Source organism: Atractosteus spatula, chromosome 13, assembly GCF_055471065.1.
Source record: "Atractosteus spatula isolate fAtrSpa1 chromosome 13, fAtrSpa1.hap1, whole genome shotgun sequence".
Classification (NCBI taxonomy): Eukaryota; Metazoa; Chordata; class Actinopteri; order Semionotiformes; family Lepisosteidae; genus Atractosteus; species Atractosteus spatula.
In genome coordinates this window covers 18985942-19005945 of record NC_142718.1, presented here as the reverse complement: position 1 = coordinate 19005945, position 20004 = coordinate 18985942, and the positions used below count along the sequence as shown (strand labels likewise).

The 20004-nt window shown below is 36.6% G+C and overlaps 1 protein-coding gene across 1 annotated transcript in view; it reads right to left on the bottom strand.

Moving 5' to 3' along the window:
* The window catches only part of ube2g2 (ubiquitin-conjugating enzyme E2G 2 (UBC7 homolog, yeast)), a 37688-nt gene that overhangs the window by 8601 nt on the left and 9083 nt on the right, over positions 1–20004 (bottom strand). The window contains exons 2-4 of the mRNA XM_088930725.1: positions 18139–18174; positions 15821–15866; positions 684–802 (exon numbers count right to left, since the gene is read on the bottom strand). Of these exons, the coding sequence (XP_088786851.1) occupies positions 684–802; positions 15821–15866; positions 18139–18174 (201 nt within the window). The remainder of the gene's footprint in view (positions 1–683; positions 803–15820; positions 15867–18138; positions 18175–20004) is intronic.

The window sequence follows — 20004 nt, the reverse complement described above, 5'->3', positions numbered from 1 at the left end:
TTTCAATAATTTTCCTATAATCATGAAAGCAATCTTTCATCCTTGTGGAAATAATGCATTGTCGCTATTTTCAACAATTAGATGGCATCAGAGAGGGATTAGGACTGGAAATGCATGCAAGAAATTATTCACTGCCAGACGTTATTCTGACATAAAGATAATTTTGGTGCCCTTATCAAGCCTAAAGGCAAGCAAAAGCATTGAATAGGCATGAATGGAATAGGGCTTGTTTTTCTGCATTTTTATTGTGCATCACTCAATTACTAGAGGGGGGTACAAGCTATTATATGTAGCTGCATAAATAAACTATTCAGACTGTGGTAATCTGGAAAGGAGTTGGAATGAGCTTTGAAGACACAGAATAAGCATTTGTACATAGTGATCTACACTAAAACATATTCACCTGGCAAGAGAAAAAAGAAATTCTTTATGCTTCTGAGGCTTCATTTGTTGATCATAACTGATTGGACAATGGTGTTAAATAGTAATTCCCACTTGAACCTGACTACTGATACATGCGGCCTCTTAGCCTCCATTAATCTCCTCCTAGAAAAACACAGCTGCATCAATGCTTCATGTCGCAGATCTACAGTGTGATTGTTCTGTATTTGTATTTGATTGCTTATGCACAAACATATGCAAAGTTTTCAATTGTGACAATGAGGAGTACAGGAATTGCTTACTGTTAGGATGAAACATTTCACAGGTAAATCTCATCTTCGGAGGACTGAGAGGGTAATCGGATGGAAAGCTCAGGATAGCTGGAAAAACCCCTCCTTCAAAGCATGTATCTTCAGGACCCCTGGAAAAACAATGAAAAATACACCCTTTGTATGTCAGTGGTTTACCACATTTAGATGCTAGAGAGACACTGCAGATTCATAACTTTGATAGTCATAAAGGTGGCAAAGCAATGAAAATGGAGAATGAAAAAAGTCCTTCTAGTCAAAGTCAATGTTCCAAATTGAACATTGACAAATCCCAAAGCAGCTTGTGATGTCAATGTTTTATTCATTTAAGTTTATTCTGATTTTAGAGTAAAGCTAAATGAATTGATGGTGAAGGTTAAGGTGAAATGAATGTTATTAGAGGTTAATGGAGCTTCTCTGCAACTGTATGTTTTAGCACCCTTGGATCGAACTTTGTCACCTCTCAGAACCTTCAACATTAAGACTTAGATTTTATGCAAAGAAGTCTCACAAGTCAGAATGCAATCCAAAGTCCCAGCCTTCTATGTTACAGCAGAACAGTGTATAAAGACAATGCAAAGGTCTCTGATTCAATTTAACAGCATATCTAATATGTTGACCTGTAATGTCTGTACTACAGAATGGAAAAAATATCTATCCTTGCCACTGACAGGTATTCGAACACTTCAACAGGCTTTCCCTATAAAAAAAAAAGCAAAGAACAGACAATTGGGTCTCAAATGTCTTTTTTCAGCATTTTGCATAGTTTTTAGCATTAAACTTCAATCCTCTCCTCCCTGCTTATTAGAGATCACACAGACATACAGTGATTATTCTACCAAACTGAGACATTTCCTTCAGTTGTGTGTGTTTTTTGTTAATACATGCTACTGTAGCCCCACAAACCAGAATACACAATTAGATCATTGTTGCTGCCTGCTATAGAGTTTGTGGGAAACAGGAAAACTCCAGTGCAAACGTTCTGGGTATTAATGGACCCACCGGCAAGGCACTATGATACTTAAGGAAGCACGAGTAGTTCTCACAATGATTCTTTGCATTTGGAAACACAAAAGGCTCTGTAGATACAACAGTGAGAAAAGACAGGCTTGTGGTGAAGAACTCCAGAGCTGTTGAATAGAAATGCAGGCAGTTCCGCAAGATAATACTGTGGACTCAGATATTATTGGCACCCCTTGATAAATATGAAGAAAAGTCATAATAAAATAAACCACATGATAATGACAGGGATTTAACATTCATATGTTTGGGGAATACTTGTCCTTTTTTTTTCCATTTTTAAGGTTCAATTGTAAACAAGTAATGTCATTTTACCTGAAGAACATAGGTGCTAAAATTATTTGCACCCTTCAAGATCCCTTCAAATACAATCAAACACAAAAAATAATATATTTATACTTATTTGAGTTCAATTTTGCCTAAAAGAAATAATGTCTGTACTTGTACTGTTGACTTCCTAGTTCTTTAGGGTATAAAAATGACAAAACACGCACAGAAAAACCTTTTGTCATCCATCAGCAGGGGGGAACGCCAAAAAACTAACAACAGAAATGAGGCAAACCATTGTTCATCTTCACAAAGCAAATAATGGGTACAAAAAATAAGTAAAACCTTAAAAATACGGATATCGAGTCAGAGCACTAATTTAAAAAGGAAGAGGACGCAAGCCCATCTTGTCCCTACGTACAGCGAGAAGGATGGTGAGGGTGGCAGAGAAAAATCCAAAGGTTTCAGTTAAAGGAATACAAGGATTGATTGCATCGTGGGGTTATCCCGCCTCCGAAATGACTAATCGACGACACCTTCATGCCAACAAGCTATTTAGAAGGGTTGCTAGAAGAAAGCCCCTACTGTTGCAAATTGAAGCGCCTGGTATTTTCCAAACACTATTGGCACTTTGACTGGGAGAGGGTGCTGCAGTCAGATGAGACCAAAATTGAACTTTTTGGCCACAGGCATCATGGGTATGTTTAGCGTAAGAATAGGGATGCATACTGTATACCAAGTCTTGCAAATATTTTACCATAAAGCAGAAAACATCTGGAACAGTAACAATCCATAGATTAAAATCTTATCTCTAATTTTGAAAAGTGGATGATCAAATCTAGACCTGGAAGATTCAGAATTTTAAGAACCAAAATTTTAGATTTGATTAAAACTTTTTTTCCCATTTAACAAAATGGAACAAATGGGAGTTTCAGGACAATACAGCAAAAGTCAGAAGCAGCAAATATTTCTTTGTGATGTGAAATATTACTTTTAGATGTTGCAAAAAACATTACCTAAAGGCTTTACATAAAAACTTTAGAGAAGCATGACTAATCTCAACATATCACTATTATGGACTCTAATAAATTCAATTTAACCAGATTCTGTATGTTACATATTTATAAAGAGGAAATTGTTTGATGTTTAAATATTGACTATAGTAAGATTCCTGAAAACAATTTTGATAAAAGTCATTTTTAATTACCCCCAAACAATGATACAAATTGTTAATCCAAGACCATTACACGGTACATAAATTATGTAGGTCTTCACACAGTACTACAAACTACAAAACTGTTTTTTTAGCCATGAAAGGATTCAAATCTGACATAGAATTTGTGTTGTGCTGAGAAACTGCCATACAAACACAAAGATCTGGTACCAATACCAATGGACACATCTTGGGCCAAAACAAACAATAACAGAAGTTCAGCCAGTATGCTTTATTAGAGATGTAGTCATATTAAAGTTTAAAATTGCAACACAAATCTGTTATACTTACAAAACTGCAAAGGCATTACATCAAAATCAAGATTAATGTTATGTGGGTCTTGTTATTCAGTGAACAGGAGGCAATGAAAACCTTTCTAACATAACTGTTCAGATTATATGAGAGAGCACAAGAAGGACCAAAGGTACTGCCATAACAGGACCTGACCTTTCAGCGAAAGAGATGAAGAGCTTACAGTTGTTTAATGAGCACATGTATCAGATGTATTCATTTAAACTGTATGAAAATCAAATTTAAGTGATAAGGCTTTAGACATCTATTGTATTCATATACTTCTGAAAGACCCCAGTAGTGAACCAGATAAACTAAAACTAATCCTTTTAATTGTTCTTTGAAGCTTTGTGCCACATTTACAAAGGAGAGACATGATCTCTGTTGTAAAGTACTGTACTAATGCTTCACTATAAAGATTAGAGCCCCTTTACTGAAGCTACAAAGGCTAGAAATGCATACACTACCTTTGATATTGCCTTTACATAAGCCCATATACAACCCAGAAAAAAACAGTCACTTCTTTGAAGAAACACAAAGCAAATTCAGACTTTCAACCAAAAACATCTCAATACTCCAAGACCTTGAAACTACGTGTAGTGAAGTGTCCTCTCCCATTTAAAATGTTTTACAGTGTTGCATCTGTCTTTGTAACAGGCAGGTTTTAAGGATCAATCACCCAGGTGTTTGAAGTAGATGAACTCATGACATAGGAGCCATACCGAATCTGTTGCTTAACCCATTCCCTCCTGTTGTTCCTGTCGGAAAATTTTAATTTACTGCCTCCATGGGGCTCTCACAGGTGTGTGATGGAAACTGAAATTTTCAATTTCAGTCAACCAGTCTTTATAAACCCTTTATAAGATAAAATTGAAAATTAACATAAAAGAAACCAATACTATTAATACAACAAAAAATTATTTCTATTTTCGAATGCCATATTTTGCCTAAATATGTCCACACCGAGAGACATTAAAACACAACAAAATTAGTTTTTTGGAACAACAGCATTAGTTGCTTCACATTCTCAGTATATTTAGACCAAGGTTTTAAAAACTGTTTTAAGAAGTTAAACTTCTTACTGGAATAATTCAAAAACATTTTGCCATCAGCAAACCTTCCACAGTAATCCAGAAGAAAGCTTACATTTAAAGTATTCAACCGTGCAAGCATTCCAAAGAGAATGAAACACCCCAAACAAATCCACATAGACACTATCCCCCTTGGATTTCAAGAAAGGCAAAATAAATCAAAAAGCCCTTTCCCCTAATCATAATTCCAATTAAATTAACCAAAGAAAACAGAAGTCACCAGAATAGGATTTGAATTGTTAAAAGTCAATCCATCTGAAAATGTTATAACTTTAACTCCTACTGACATATTTGTAATACAGTATGGTTATAGTACGAGTAGAAATACGAAACACCCCAGTCTCTGGAAAATTGGAACAATTAAGGGAGAAGAGGAACACGCTTTGCCATTTTATTTATTCCTTATGTCCTCACTCATGCCCACATGCTAATGTCAAAAAAGTGAAAAGCCGTCACCAGAACTACATTTCTACATATTTTCCCAAACTGCTTTTTACCTCCTAACAACTGTTTCCTTATTATCTTACAAAAATAAAAAGTGAGAACTTAAAAGGACAATACCATGATTCTCCTGTCAGTATGTACAGGTTCACTTGATGAATAATAAAGACAAAATGTGACAGGTTTATACGTGTTGTCTTTCAAAGAATCAGGCTCAGAAATAACCTACAGTAACTTAAAAATAACTTACAACTTACAGTGATCCAGGATTTTCCTAATTTTTCTACACAAAGTTTATAAAGTCTTTTTTCTTCAAACAGTAACACAAAAAACCTGTTTAGAAGAAGAGTCTGAAAGACTTGAGAGCTGCTCAACTGATAGAGGTGCTTGCGCAAAAGCAGACTGAGTACTAAGATCACAGTATCAGACTGGATCATGTAATTAGTTAACTATGAGGTCAATTCTACACATGACAGCGTAATTAGCTAATGCTGAGCTCGATTCCACAATTGACAGATTGTTGCTAAGATAGTATTACTGATGCCTCCCCGATTTGGGGTGCTGTCAGTGAAAGATCTTAAGAACATGTTAAAAAGATGAGCAGCTCAAAGGGGGGCAAATCAAAGGCGATGGCCTACACTTCCTTATTCTACCCTGAGTATGGGTGCAGGGATCATTTTTGCAAGGCTTGACATGAAAACACATAACTATTCAATTTCAAGTTGTGCATTATCATATCTTACCATATCGTAATCTTACCAAGATATATGTGAAGATTCCAAATTAAAAAAACAAGATTGAAAATCCACTTAAAACAGAGAAGCCACTTCTTTACTTATACGGTTGTGGGAGTATGAAACAAGTTACCCAGCCATGTTGCTAATGTGACATCCAGGCTTCTTTCAAAAAATGATTAAGGAGATCCTTGGTTCAACCGTTACTACTTACCAACAAGCTACAGTACATGGGAAGAATGGCCTTCCCCTCATTTGTAACCACTCCTATGTTCTTATGAACGCTCTCTAAAGAGATTAGAAAGCATTATTTCCTGATAAGAGGGTGGCAAGGTGGCACAGAAGTTAGTATTGCTGCCCTGCAGCACTGGGGTTCTGGGTTCAATTCCTGGGGTGCTATCTATCTGCCTGGATTTTGTATGTTCTCCCTCTACATACTGGTAGGGAAGGTAATAATACCTGTATTGACTTCTGGAACAACTGGCCCTGGTATGAGTGCGTGCGTGTTTGTGTCTGTGTGCCCTGAGATGGATGCGTGTTATGACCAGGGTGTATCCTAACTTGCGCTTGTTGCTTGCCGCCATAGACTCCGGCTCCCATGCGACCCCATATTGGACAAAGCAGTCAGAAAATGCACAAATTTCCTGTTAACATCTTAAATCCGAGATTGATGTACAGTAAAATACAAACTATTGCCTAACTACGTAAAAGAAAGGCAAAACTGAAAAAATGTGCAAATTCAATTATAATACAGGGGTTCTTTTTGGAGACCATTCCCACCCCAATTTTTTATCACATAAAACGCAGCATAGCCATTCATTTTAACATCTTTTCAGTCTTTTAATTCCGTTTTGCATTTATTGCTTTACTATTTCACTGTCTGCGTTTCTTGTTACCAGGATGGACTGACGGCAACAAAGGTAAACTTAAGTTTTCAAAAATGCATCCAAATGCTGTACTGATATGCTTAGTTATTGTGGAGCTGTTTATCAGACACTTTTTCAGCTTTCACCATTACAACATACAAGCGCATATGATCAGGCCGCATGCATATAGATAAAAAACAATCAACTGTCACAAAACCTTTGGCCAATATTGGCTTCATCTATTCAGGAGTACAAAAGGATGCCCATGAAATCTATCCAAAACATGTTCAGTCAGTAAGGCAGGGTAATAATACTTGTATTAATTAATTATTATTAATAATAATAATAATAATAATAATAATTGCTTATACTTATATAGCGCTTTTCTGGACACTCCACTCAAAGCGCTTTACAGGTAATGGGGACTCCCCTCCACCACCACCAATGTGCAGCATCCACCTGGATGATGTGACAGCAGCCATAGTGTGCCAGAACGCTCACCACACACATCAGCTATCAGTTGGGAGGAGAGCAGAGTAATGAAGCCAATTCATAGAGGGGGATTATTAGGAGGCCATGATTGGCAAGGGCCAATGAGAAATTTGGCCAGGACGCCGGGGTTACACCCCTACTCTTTTCGAGAGACACCCTGGGATTTTTAATGACCACAGAGAGTCAGGACCTCGGTTTTACGTCTCATCCGAAGGACGATATTGCTAAGACCAAGTATTATCTACCAAACAGATTTATTAAAACTTAGCCATGTATTTATGAGGCAATCCTCAGCAAATGGAGGATGATCAACATTGCCAGTGCCAGTGATTTCTCAAACATGGTTAAGTTAGACAAAAGTGACACCTGAAGAAGGCTCCACGGCCGAAACGTTGTGTTTTCTTTCTTCTTTTTTTCAGCACGGAATGAACCTATTACTTGTTCCTTTGCACCTACGCATGCTGATGCAGCTACCCACCTGAACTAAAAGCGACAGAATACAATCTTGAATGGCACATTAAAGAACCAGAAATTGAAGGCAGATCAGTAAGAGCACCTGCTTTCTAATCATACTGATGGGATATTTGTTAAAGAACAGACAAATTATGCTTATCTACAAACTGCTTACCTACTCAATAAATCATGGAAAAATGAACAAAGGAACCCCCATCACCTCTCGTTCCACGGATCACAAAGAAGATTGCGTAAAACTCACCTGTGAATTTCATTTGGTTCAGCAGTATTGAAGTATATCAGGAATACATTCTATGTTAAGCATTAAACATGTACTGACTGGTTCACATGTTATTTACCAAATGTTTTGTTTGGATTAAGGAAAGCTTTGTCTTAAATGCAAAGGATAAACATCCATTTAACAATGACTAACTCTGATCATAGTGTAGCACATATTACAGAACAATCTCTAAATAGAGATAGACATTTTTACCTTTATGAATACTCTATACTTAAAGCACTTAACAAAATTAACATGATCAAAAAGAAAAAACACACGTATCATCTTTTTACTGTGTGTGTGGGCTATAGACATGCTCTCCAAAAGTGAATGTGATACTGTTACACTGAGTAAGAAAAGCTTTTCAAAGTATTTCCTGGATCAATACAATAACCATTACTCAATGGCTTCAGCTCCTAAAGGTGATTTATCTAATTCCTTAAAGTTATGCAAACAAGGATGAGTGCCAAGATTTAAGATGTATTACAACTGCATCTTTAACAACAGCTTAAAATACTTTGTGCAAGGCACCTACAGATTTGACAGTCATGCAGCTTTACTGTTATTTACGTGTAATTACTAGCATAATCAGAACACTTCCAAATGTTCCGATTAAAAAAGCTGGCACAACATTATTAAGATCAAATGAGAGATGTGTGGAATAAGTCAAATTTCCTGTTTTTTCTGAGAAAATACACTCCACTTCAGAGTTATTCACACCACATGTAATAGAAACAAAATGGTTCATGGATTGTTTTGTGTTTTTGTTTTACTTCAGATTTAACAGACAAAATCTGCTAAAGGGGAATTTTGTCTGTAAAATCAGAAATACCCCGCAATAACTTTCCCTGCAATAACAAATTACTTAAATTTGCTTGCATTCGTGAATTTGTGTTATGTAAAATGCACGAATAATAAAACAAGGTAAAAATAAATACTACATAGGTTTAAAATTCAAGAAAATCAATGGTTTATTTATTTGATAAATACCAGGTCCCTGAGCCAAGCAATACGTTCTGGTCTACCTGGTTGAGGGTGTTTAGTCCTCCACTGAGTCTGTGGATTGGGCAGGCCTCTGGGATTGATGCATAGTTTGCTCCATCCCACAGGAACAAACAGGGCTTGCACTAATTCCCCATCTATAGAGGTTGGCAAGACGAGGACCATGACCAGTCCTAAAGTCATTGAGAGAGGATCACATTTTTTTGGAAACTAAAAGCTGGGAGGTGTTGGGTGGGGCATGTGATGAGATGCCTGTTTGTTAAATCCGGTGGTCCCCATGCTTGAGTCCAGGTGGTGCCTGCACTGAAATCTTGTTGAAGAGGATTTTTCCAGGTTGGCTTTCCTGAAGGCAGACATGTTTTTGGTAGATTAAATGTCTTCTTGTAGAGACGGGTGGATTGGATTTTTCCGTGATTTGACCTTGGCTATTGTTGTGCTCCCAGAAGATAACCATCCTGTCTCGGGTCACTCTAAGGTATGTTAGAGTAGGATGGAGCTGCAATTTCTGATGGTTCATAAATTATGTTTGGCATTGGACAGGATGCTGTTTTTCACTCACTTAGGACTTGATCCAAGGTGCCGAATTTAGGAGCTTGTGTTGCCAGACAGATGTGACTTTCAGGATGTAGTTTTTGGGAGGTCATTTATGTACAGATTAAACAGAGTGACAGCCAATACTGATCCCTCAGAGAGTCCATTTCTCTGTCATTTCTACGTACTTGCTTGCTGCCAAAGGTGAACTCCGAATTGCCTGTTGCTTAGCAGCGTTTGGATTATTTCATGACAGCTTCAATAGTAGACTGGAGTGCCAGACTCTGTCTTAGGCTGCAACGAGATCAAGGAACACAGCATCTGTCTTCAGGTTTTTCTGAAATATCAATAGTGCCCTAGAGGAGTAGGTCCAATGTTTATAGCAGGTGTTATGTTTCACATGCTTCAGTAAATATTATACAGTATATATGACACATGAAATAAAGAGCTTGTATATTTATGATGAAAAAGGTACAGGAATAATTTCCGCTGTACTGATTGAAACTGTTAAAAAAATGAGTAAAAAGTTCCAGAAAGCATATGTATACAGTATAGTATAAATGTATTTCTCATATAATAAATAGTGTTTGGGGTGGAAAAAAATCATGATTTAATGGACATTCTGCAATAATGGAAGCACAAAAAACACGAGGGTCACCTTTATTCACAGCCCTGTTTTTAGTATTTTTAAAAATCCTCCTCTGGAGAAGATTACACTGACAAAACACCTCCGGTACTGTATTATGAGAACCTGGCACTTCTGATAGGGATTTCAGAAATAACCGTCAGGTCATTTGGTTTTCATTTGTGAAATGCTTTTCTGGCTTGATTGGATTGAGGTTTGGTGATTGAGATGATTTCAATCAAGGGGTTACAATTTCAATCAATCAAGAACATTTAATTTGTGTGTACTGAACCATTTCTTGACATATTTCTGCATATTTTGTTGCACTTTCCAAAAACGAGAATTTTTTGTAATGTTTTTGTTACATTTTATTTAAATTTTGTTCCTTGTCATGTTGCAATGTCTAATTCTGGCAAAGCTTGTGTTTCTTGGCAGAGGAAACCAGGTTTTAGGTCAAAATGTCCAGGCATGTGATTATGTTAAAAAGGGAATCCAGGACACTTAGATGGAAAACAACACCCCAAAGGCATGAGTATATTCTCAACATGAACTCTGCCTTCATTGTACAAAATGCAATGCTAATATTGCTTGTATTGATTCTTTTAATGGTGGTGGTCAATGGCCGCTTGTCTGCAGTCTGCGGAGAGTTCTCTAACGTTATCCACAATAACGCATGCTATCACTGAATGTCTTTTATGTGCTGCCTCCATTTACACAAAACCTGCGGAGGCCTCTACATATTTCTGCATATTTTGTTGCACTTTTCAAAGACGAGAATTTTTTGTAAATGTTTTTGTTACATTTTATTTAAATTAAATTAAAGGTATAATCAAATGTGTGAATAATTGTGGCCCTTGTATCTTCAGGAATTCAGTTAATTTATGACATACCTAAAATATTTACATACTCTTTGGAGAAACTCTAATTCTTAATTAATTCCTTGCATTTTGGATTGTTTTTTGTCCTTGTAGTATCCGAATTCCACCGTACGAAAGGCGAGCTGATGGCTGACTATGCCTGTGTAGACTCCACAATAAACTTTTAAAAAATAAACATGTTTTAATCACATTCACTTTGGTTTCATCAACAAACAAAACAAAAAGTTTTCCACAATACCATACCTATTCCTTAAAGCTCAAGTAAACTAAACACGCACCTACACAAGCACACCAGAAACCATTGCGCTCTAATGTCCTCTGAAAACTTCTAGAATTTACATTAATGAACATCGGCGACTGGCCGTCTTAAAGGCATACACAATTTATGTAAATAAAACAACGTGGTTTTCAAATAGTAGAACATCAACATATTTACAGGATCGTTTTTAAAGGAATATAACCAAATTAAAACATCATATGGCTCCTATAGCCCTAGGCAAGAGAAAATAAAAGTAAATTATATTTTTAAGTTAAATGTTAAAAATTCAATGAGTTTGAATTAAATACTAATGGGTAACTAGGAAACTAATGAGATTTAGATTACAGATATAGACTTAAAAACTATACTGGAATCTGTATACCAGATGTTTAGTGTACAAGTGCACAAATTTAAGTATGTTGTATAGAGTACATGTAAACCTAGCACAATAGGCTGAATGAAATGAATCCTTACATTTGTCAGTCTGATTAAAAAAAGACTCAATGCAACAAAATATTCTATCCATCAATTAATGCATTCATTATCAAAGATCTATGCATTTCTTGTAAGGATTACAGCAACCTGGAACCTATACTGGAAGTATATGACAAAAGGCAAGACTACACTCCAGATGGGAAACCAGTCCATCAAAGGGCACACACATACCAATTATCCCATTCATGAGCTCCATGGAAGGACACTAGAGTACCCCAAAAAGACTTGCACTAATATCAGGAGAGCATGTAATCTCCACACAGGAGGTACCCCTGCTTTAAACTTTACCCAAGATCCAAGAGTTGTAAGACAGAAAGTGCTAATCACCATGCAGTCCACAGTCCTACTTCATTCAAATTTCACAAGCAAATCCTGTGGTTTATTTTCCACTTCCAGATTTATCATGCTGTTATACATATTAATCATTCAAAAGAAAAATTGACTCATCACTCCTGCCATCTAATTTCCTTAAGAGTCCCAAACCTGCTCAGCAGGAGAGGAAACCATTAATTATCTTCCTTGTTTTGACTGGCAACAATCTATACTTAAAACTGTATCTCATCATTAACCAGCTGTTTTCAGTCACAGCATCTGTTGTTTTTGTACATTGTCCAATACAAGTTTACACATTGAAACCTTGACATCAGCCTTTTACTGGATAATTTTTTCTGCATTTCTATAGCCATTTAGATGGACATTTGATCCTTTATTCTAACTTTTAGATCTTTAGGCTTTTATTTTAACAATTGTTGGATTCAACTAATCCAACAATTAAATTAACAGAGATCCCAGGACAGAAAAATAAACGTTTTGTAAAACAGTACCTTGTTTTGTTAACAGTATCTTGACTTAACTGAAAGGGTTACATGTATAATGAAATGCTCCAGAAATGTGTGATGTATTTTCTAATTACTAAATATGCAACAGCACTCACACTTGGGGAAACGAGATATTCTTCTTTAACTATTATCAAGACTCTTCTAAAAGTCAACTGAGACAGGAAAAACCCACTGACTAGATAATTGCTTATTTAGCACCCACAAAAAGGCCAGTAAAATCAAACCAAGAAGATCAATACATCTTCCATCTATTACATGTAAGATTATGTTAACAATGATTAGACCTTAACTAGAAAATAATCTGTAACACAACAGGATTCTAGGGGATTGTCAATGTAACTTTAGAAAAAATAAATCTTGCTAAACTAGTTCAAGTAGGTAAGAAAAACTTAATATATATACTCAAAACATAAAACAATCATCTTTTACAGAAAAAACCATCAACACCCCCACTAATCCTAATCTTGTTGTTACTATTCCCTCAGACCTTTCCCTTTCACAGGATGAGCTATCTCTTCTCAGCAAAGTCCTCAGTCTTGTACCAGTTCCCAAGACACTGGACATCCCCCAACCCAAGTTGACCTCAACTGCTTTTACCACAGAATTCGACTCGGAGCACTGATTGGCAGCTGACAACAACCCAGTTATCAATCCCATTAAAAATATCAATCCTAAACAGAGCTGTTGGACTCCTCCTTCCAACCCTTTTCCATCAGTAGATTACTTCATTAATCAATGCAACAATCAAGCTCCCAACTTCCTTTCCACAACAAGGAAATACAGGTCTAACCTCACCCAAGGAGAAATTCAGGCACTCCAATCTCTGCAATAGAGACGATACTGTCATCAAAACAGCGGACAAAGGAGGCACCACCGTGGTGTGGCAAAAAGACCTACTGTATATATCAATGAAACCTCCAGATAATTAACCAACACTTCCGGCTAACATCCTCTCCCACAGGATCCTAACACTAACTATCAAAAGGAAGTGGTATCCACTATCTCTCTTCTGATCAGCAATAAGGAACTCCCCCAGGAGGCGAACCATCTCATTGTTGAACATCCTCATCCATTTTACCTCCTCCCCAAAATCGACAAACCAAACACCCCCAGACGCCCCATCGTCTCAGCATGCAACTGTCCCACAACTCACATCTCAGCCTTATCAGACCACTGGTTGAAGGGCTTCCTTCATACCTGTACATCAAGGACACCAACCACACCCTACAAGGTAATGAACCTATTTAACATCACACCAAACTTTGTAATGAGGTAACAGTACTGAAAAGTCATCCCCACCTGTAAAGCATCACCTTAGCTATTTACTTAACATCAGACTTTAATTTATAAACATTTAATTCAGTGGGATAATTTATCAGTTCCTCAGTACTTAAAATCATGACTCCTCTATACAAAGTTTCTTTAATCATATTTTTGTCTGTTTAATACAATCTAAATTGAACGTTATGTGGAACATAAAAATGTTTACTACTAAATAGCAGAATAAGTATGAATACTTACAGAGTTCAAACTTTTTGTATGCTCTGCAAATTTTAGAGATTAATTCTTCAGGAATGTTGGCATGCCCTTTGTCGTTACCCGTATTATTTTACTGTTTCTCAGGTACCTTTTCCAGACAGATAAGGAAAGGCTTAAAAATACAAATTGCAGGCTAGTAGAGTGCAGTCAATTACAGACAGCTCTGGAATGAAACTGCATTATGTCTGGAAACCATTAATAACTGGGCATGCGGTACTTGATCTGGTTTTACAAGTACAGCTTATAAAATGTTTCCACATTAATACCCATAAAAATGCTAAAACTTTAAAATGTAAAAGAATGATGTTAAATAGAACACAGTTTTGTTTATTTTATGAGTAGTGGCTATGAAATTGCATTATTTTCAAATATGTTTTAAGATATTTTGAGAAGTATGTGTTGTGTGGTACAGGTCACAAGCTCCAAAGTAATGTGTTCTAAAATCGACAGGCAGTCTATTCACTATTAGAAGTAGCCAAAGCCTTATGTGGATTACAGGATGAAACTGGACAGACCCTTGCTGAGTTGCAAGCAGCTGAGTGCAGTATCATTTTTAAACATTTAACAAAAGTACACGTCAATGAGATGAAAATAATGTTTGTACAATGTCTGCAAACAACTTTTTTCCTGGTCATGAGTGGATTAAGATGACAGAGGGAAATGCATACATTAAAATAAACGCATTCATAAAGACCAATCAGGTATCATTTTAAAGCATGCAATGTGCCAGTAACGAAAGAATTTTGAAAAGAAAGAAAGCAGTTTGCTCTCTTTATAGTGTATATAGTGCTGACACAGAAGGGAAAATATTACATGTGAAGTAGCTCTTGGACAAATTTCCTTAAATTTTTAATCAAATAACTATGTCTACACCTCCTTAAGAAGCTAAAATGTATCATTTATACCATGTGGGCATATATACATTCACAAGGATTAGTAGTGAATAGAACAATGGCTGAAAGATGTTTATTTGCATATTACAAAAGTTCAATGTGTTCTCAAGAAGTATGTGGTCCAGTGGGCGACAGCAAAAAGTATTTTAAAACAAGGAGTGTATTTATGGTACACATTTAATGGAAGCAAGGTGAAATAACTAAAGGCTTTGAACAAAACCAAACAATGTAAACATGAGAAATCAGCTGCATAGCTGTAAAGTAAATGCATAGTTGGTTTATCTTGGCAGAACATTCTTTACCCTTAATCTTCATTTTGTCTGGATTACGTAATTATTGCTCACAGCTGTCAAATGAATAATAATAATTCCTTCAACTTATATAGCACTTTTCTGGACAATCCACTCCATCATTTCCAATGTGTAGCACCCACCTGGATAATGCAACAGCAGCCAAAGTGCACACAGTACACCAACTACACATCAGCTATTAGTGGGGAGAATAACAGAGTAATGAAGGCAGCTCATAAATGGGGATTATTAGGAGGCCATGATTATTAAAGGCCAGAAAAAAACTTGTCCAGGACACTGGCATAACAGAGGATTTTAAATGACTCTTGTTTACAAAACTGCTAAGTGCATTTGTTTACAACACCATAAGAAACAAAACATAATATTTTTTCCAAAGTGGAAAAATCTGCAGAGACCAAAGGTAAATGTGTATATATATATATGAGATGTATTTGACTGCTGTGTTTTGTGATGCTTCTTTGAAATACCTGTCTTGCTGAAACGTTTTTTATCCTGGATGTTGAAAAATGTATAATTACATTGCCTTATCAAAAGCACATAGGAAACAAATGAAATATCAATAAAGAGGGCACATTGAATAAATTATGCAGAAACCAAAGGGCAATACTTACATAATAAGAGCTTCCCATTCAAAGAAATTCTCTTCATTAACAGGACCTGTTAATATGCGAAAGTAAGGGATAGTGAATTGATTTACATTGAAACCTTCAAACAGTATTAAGGTCATTTTATTTTTGGTATTTGCTTCTCTTCTGCTTTCGTGCTCCCTCTTCTATACGTCTCAGTGTAACACAGTGAAGAACTGAAGGTGGTTACCTCTTTCAATATTGAGTCATCCATTCATTTTCTAACGTTTTCTTCCAATTCAGTGTCGCGGGGCAGCCAGAGCCTATCCTGGCAATCAACTGGCGCAAGGCCATCACAGGCAGACACGCACACTCACATGAGGGTCAGTTTTCCCAGAAGCAGATACATCCGTATGTTTTTGGACATTGGGAGGAAACCAGGGCACCCAGAGGAAACCCACACGAAAAGGGGAGAACACACAAACTCTACACAGACAGCACCCGAGGTCCAGAATAGAACCCATGACCGTGCTGCAAGGCAGCAATGCTAACCACTGTGCCACTTCGCTGCGTTTAATACCAAGTCATTCCTTAAGAAAGTAATCACAAACAACTTCAGAAAAAATTCCACACATTTTCCTTGGAAGATATGGTTACAGTGTAACAGTTTAAGCGCAAGTGACAATCCATTCATGAGAAAAATTGAACCCTTTTTTGTCATTTCTCAGCACATAGATGTTTTTTTTTTGTCATTTCCACATGGAGGATTCTGATGCTTCTCAAAAGCTGTCATTACTATCATTTGAAAGCAAGGAAACCCCCAGACTGGAAAAGAAAGTCTTTCAGTGGAAGTGGTGGAAATATCTGTCATGTTCCTGTTATGCCCATATTTGTCATGCAATGTTGTTCATCTTAAGTAGACATTTTCCTTTGTAACCAATCTGTCAAGATTTTTGATGTGTTGGTCATCTGCATTCTCTCTCAAGACTTTGGCCCTTATGTACTAGCTGTTGACTGCCAACAGCAGTTTAGCTCCAGAACCTTCCGAATACACCTCTGGGACAGTTTTTAAAAAATATCAGTAGAAATCATTATATTCATATTAAATGTATCATTCAGCTGGATCATTATTTCTTGATACAAAAAACACCATCATGGTTTAATGGTGTACATTAGAAACACCTCTTTTAGCCTCACTTTCATTTTTCCCTCAACCTTCTTTACCTTTTGTGAAACTTAAGTCTTTTGCCACAACCCACTGCTCTTCAGTGATGATTCCAGTTTTGTATCCAAGACCTTTTTTTTCTCCATTGTGGTGTCTTCAAGTTCCCATTCAGCTTCAAAACTTCATGTTGCTTTTAGGATGTTTATTTTAGACCACAAAAGGGCTGGATTCTTTGTTTGCAGAGAGCTGAGAGCCCTGATTACCATACCATTCCTACCCTGTCCTCAGCAGTGCTCAGCCAAATGTGCACCACCACTTGGGGAATCCCAGCTGCAGTCATCTAGTGACTTAACATGTGTTGCTCATGCATTGGATCATAAAAGTGCCTTGGGTGAGCCATGTGGGAACACCCTCTGTCTGCTTTTAATGTTACAACGGGACTTCTTAGATTCCGTAGTTCTCCACTGCTTCAATTTAACAGGCGGGTATATTAGATTAGGAAGAAATTTTTCATTGTATTAGGTTTCACTTCCAATGATTAGCCCCTAAATCTCTGCTATGCATCAACCATAGGTGGACACAGGATTAAATGTTTAAGGAATGTAGATAATGGTGTAGGATAAAATATATTCTAAGGTTACACATTTTAAGATGGGCAAGATAAGTTATATGGCGTACAATAATAGAATGCCAAGACCAATGCAGCCCTATGTGAAACAACACCAAAACCTTCCAAATGCAGAGTAAAATACAGTGACAGTAAAGTCTGATGTACCTCAGGGTGTCAGTCAGTCCTAAAAAGTACAGTGTAACCATTTCCCTGAAAGCCTGCATGGAGATTTTTATTACAATCAAAGGAGAAGTCAAATACGGCCTTTTGCTGATAGACTTTATATGAAATGACACTACTGTGTAAGATAAATTCTCAAGTTGTCCTCAATATATGTTATATGTTAGGAATGAGACTGCATTCTCACAGATCTCAGTCCCTTACGTATTCCCACATAATGTGCAAGAATATGACTGATCCTTGAATGCTGTAAAAAGTAGAGCCATAAATAAATGTCTTATTCATATCCTCCACTGTTAGGTATAGTACAGTACCTGAGAAACTGCACATTAAAGAATATATATACAAATCTAACAGATAGCCACAGGTGTTTTCTTGTAGCTCCAAAGTGAAGACCAGCATATTTACCTGCCACTATTCCTTCTGGCGGGTTGAGTGTTAGCTCTGGAAAGAAAGAGAACAGAAGATATTAAACACAAAGTATTTCTCTCAGTATAATGAAGCCTGTACAGTGTTCATTACAGTGTACAGGAGTTAATTACTTAATTGCTTTACTAATATTAGTGTCAACATAAAGTTGAGCCTGCTGAACTAGTCATGAGAAGGTACATTTTAAAAGGAAAATAATATATTTATAGACTGGATACTTATAGTATAACTGGTATTTGGTATACTTGATTACGATAAAAAGAACATGTTACTGAATTTGTGAGTGGTAAGTGTCACGTTCTCTAAAATGTTATACTTTAAACAAAATATTTCATAATTCACATTTTAAGTCTTAAAGTAATTTCAAGGAATTGTAGTAAAATGTTTATTAATTCATACTACACTACAGCCTGGGCATTGGTATGCGTTTTCAAATTGTACCATGCATCACACCAAAGCTGAATGGAAAAACTCAGCATGATTAGCCTAGTTCCCCTCTTTCATTCAGTGTCACTTTTCTTTTACTTCACCATCAAAACCATCACATCCTTCCACCACAGGACCCCCATTTTGAACCCAGACTTTATCTTAAGTGAGCACTTAAAATACAAAGAAAGTGGTTCACGGTGATGAAAATGTACATCTCCAGAGCTTTAATACTTTAGTAACCAGTGGCTTTCAGTAGGTTACTTTGGTGTGCTTTTATCTGTATTTTGTTCTGTTGTGTACAATATATGTGGGGTACTCCACAAAACTGAGATTGGACAGAAGCACTCACATAAAATAAATAAAAAATCTCAAAGAAAAATGCTGGTTGAAAACAATTCATGCAATGGATGCCAAAAAATACAATTCATTTAAACCAAAGCTGCATCTTTAATGAGCAAATTCACAGATTAAAGGAAATTGTTATTTAGTCAAATAACTGATAAACATTCAATGTTTTCATTTACATCCAATTACAACCCAATAGAAGTTTCAAATTTCATCATAACTTCAGAAGCGTGTCAGGTTAAACTGACTAAACTTCTTAACTGGTGCTTTTAAATCCTCAGTAGTGTACAGGTCCTCTGTCTTTCCCCTCAGGCCTTCTGCCATAGATATTTTGAAACCGGCTGGAAAGAACTGTGTGCAGAAAGTTAATGGGGCATTATAAACATCAAAAGCCTCATGAAGTACTACTTCCCGGGTTAGAACAGAATTTCCACTCCAGTTAAGTTAAGATAAGATCACTTTATTGACCATATACAATTTCTTGTATTAGGAATGTGTCTTTTCCCATACCCCAACTTCCTCTCCGTGAGACACACAGACAGGTAGAGAAGCTTGAGATCAGAGCACAGGGTCAGCCATTTATATGGCGCCCCTGGAGCAGTTGGGGTTAAGGGCCTTGCTCAGGGGCCCAACGGAGTAGGATTCCTCTGCCTGCTGCGGGAACTGGCAACCTTTCAGCCACAGGTGCAGATCCTTAGCCACAGAGCCACTGGCACCATTTTTTCAAACGAAAAGATTCCAAAAGATTACTTTTAGGCTACAACTCTTAGAAGAATAAAATTATTTTCACTCTCAAGGAATTTCAACACTGCTCTTTGAGAGCCATTCCGTGCAGTCTTTATAAATGTTGTCGTCGTCTTGGTTCATTAAACATCCCCTTTCAGATTTTTTTTTAGAGAAACATACTTTAATTTCAATGAGCAAACGTTTGTTTACATAATAATGTTCAGATAAACTTGTAGACATATCCTGATATTCTAAATATGAGAATATGATCACAGCAATTGTCTAAGACAACCAACTAACAGTATTTTATTTCACCTGAAAATGTCACGAACAAAGAAGGATTTT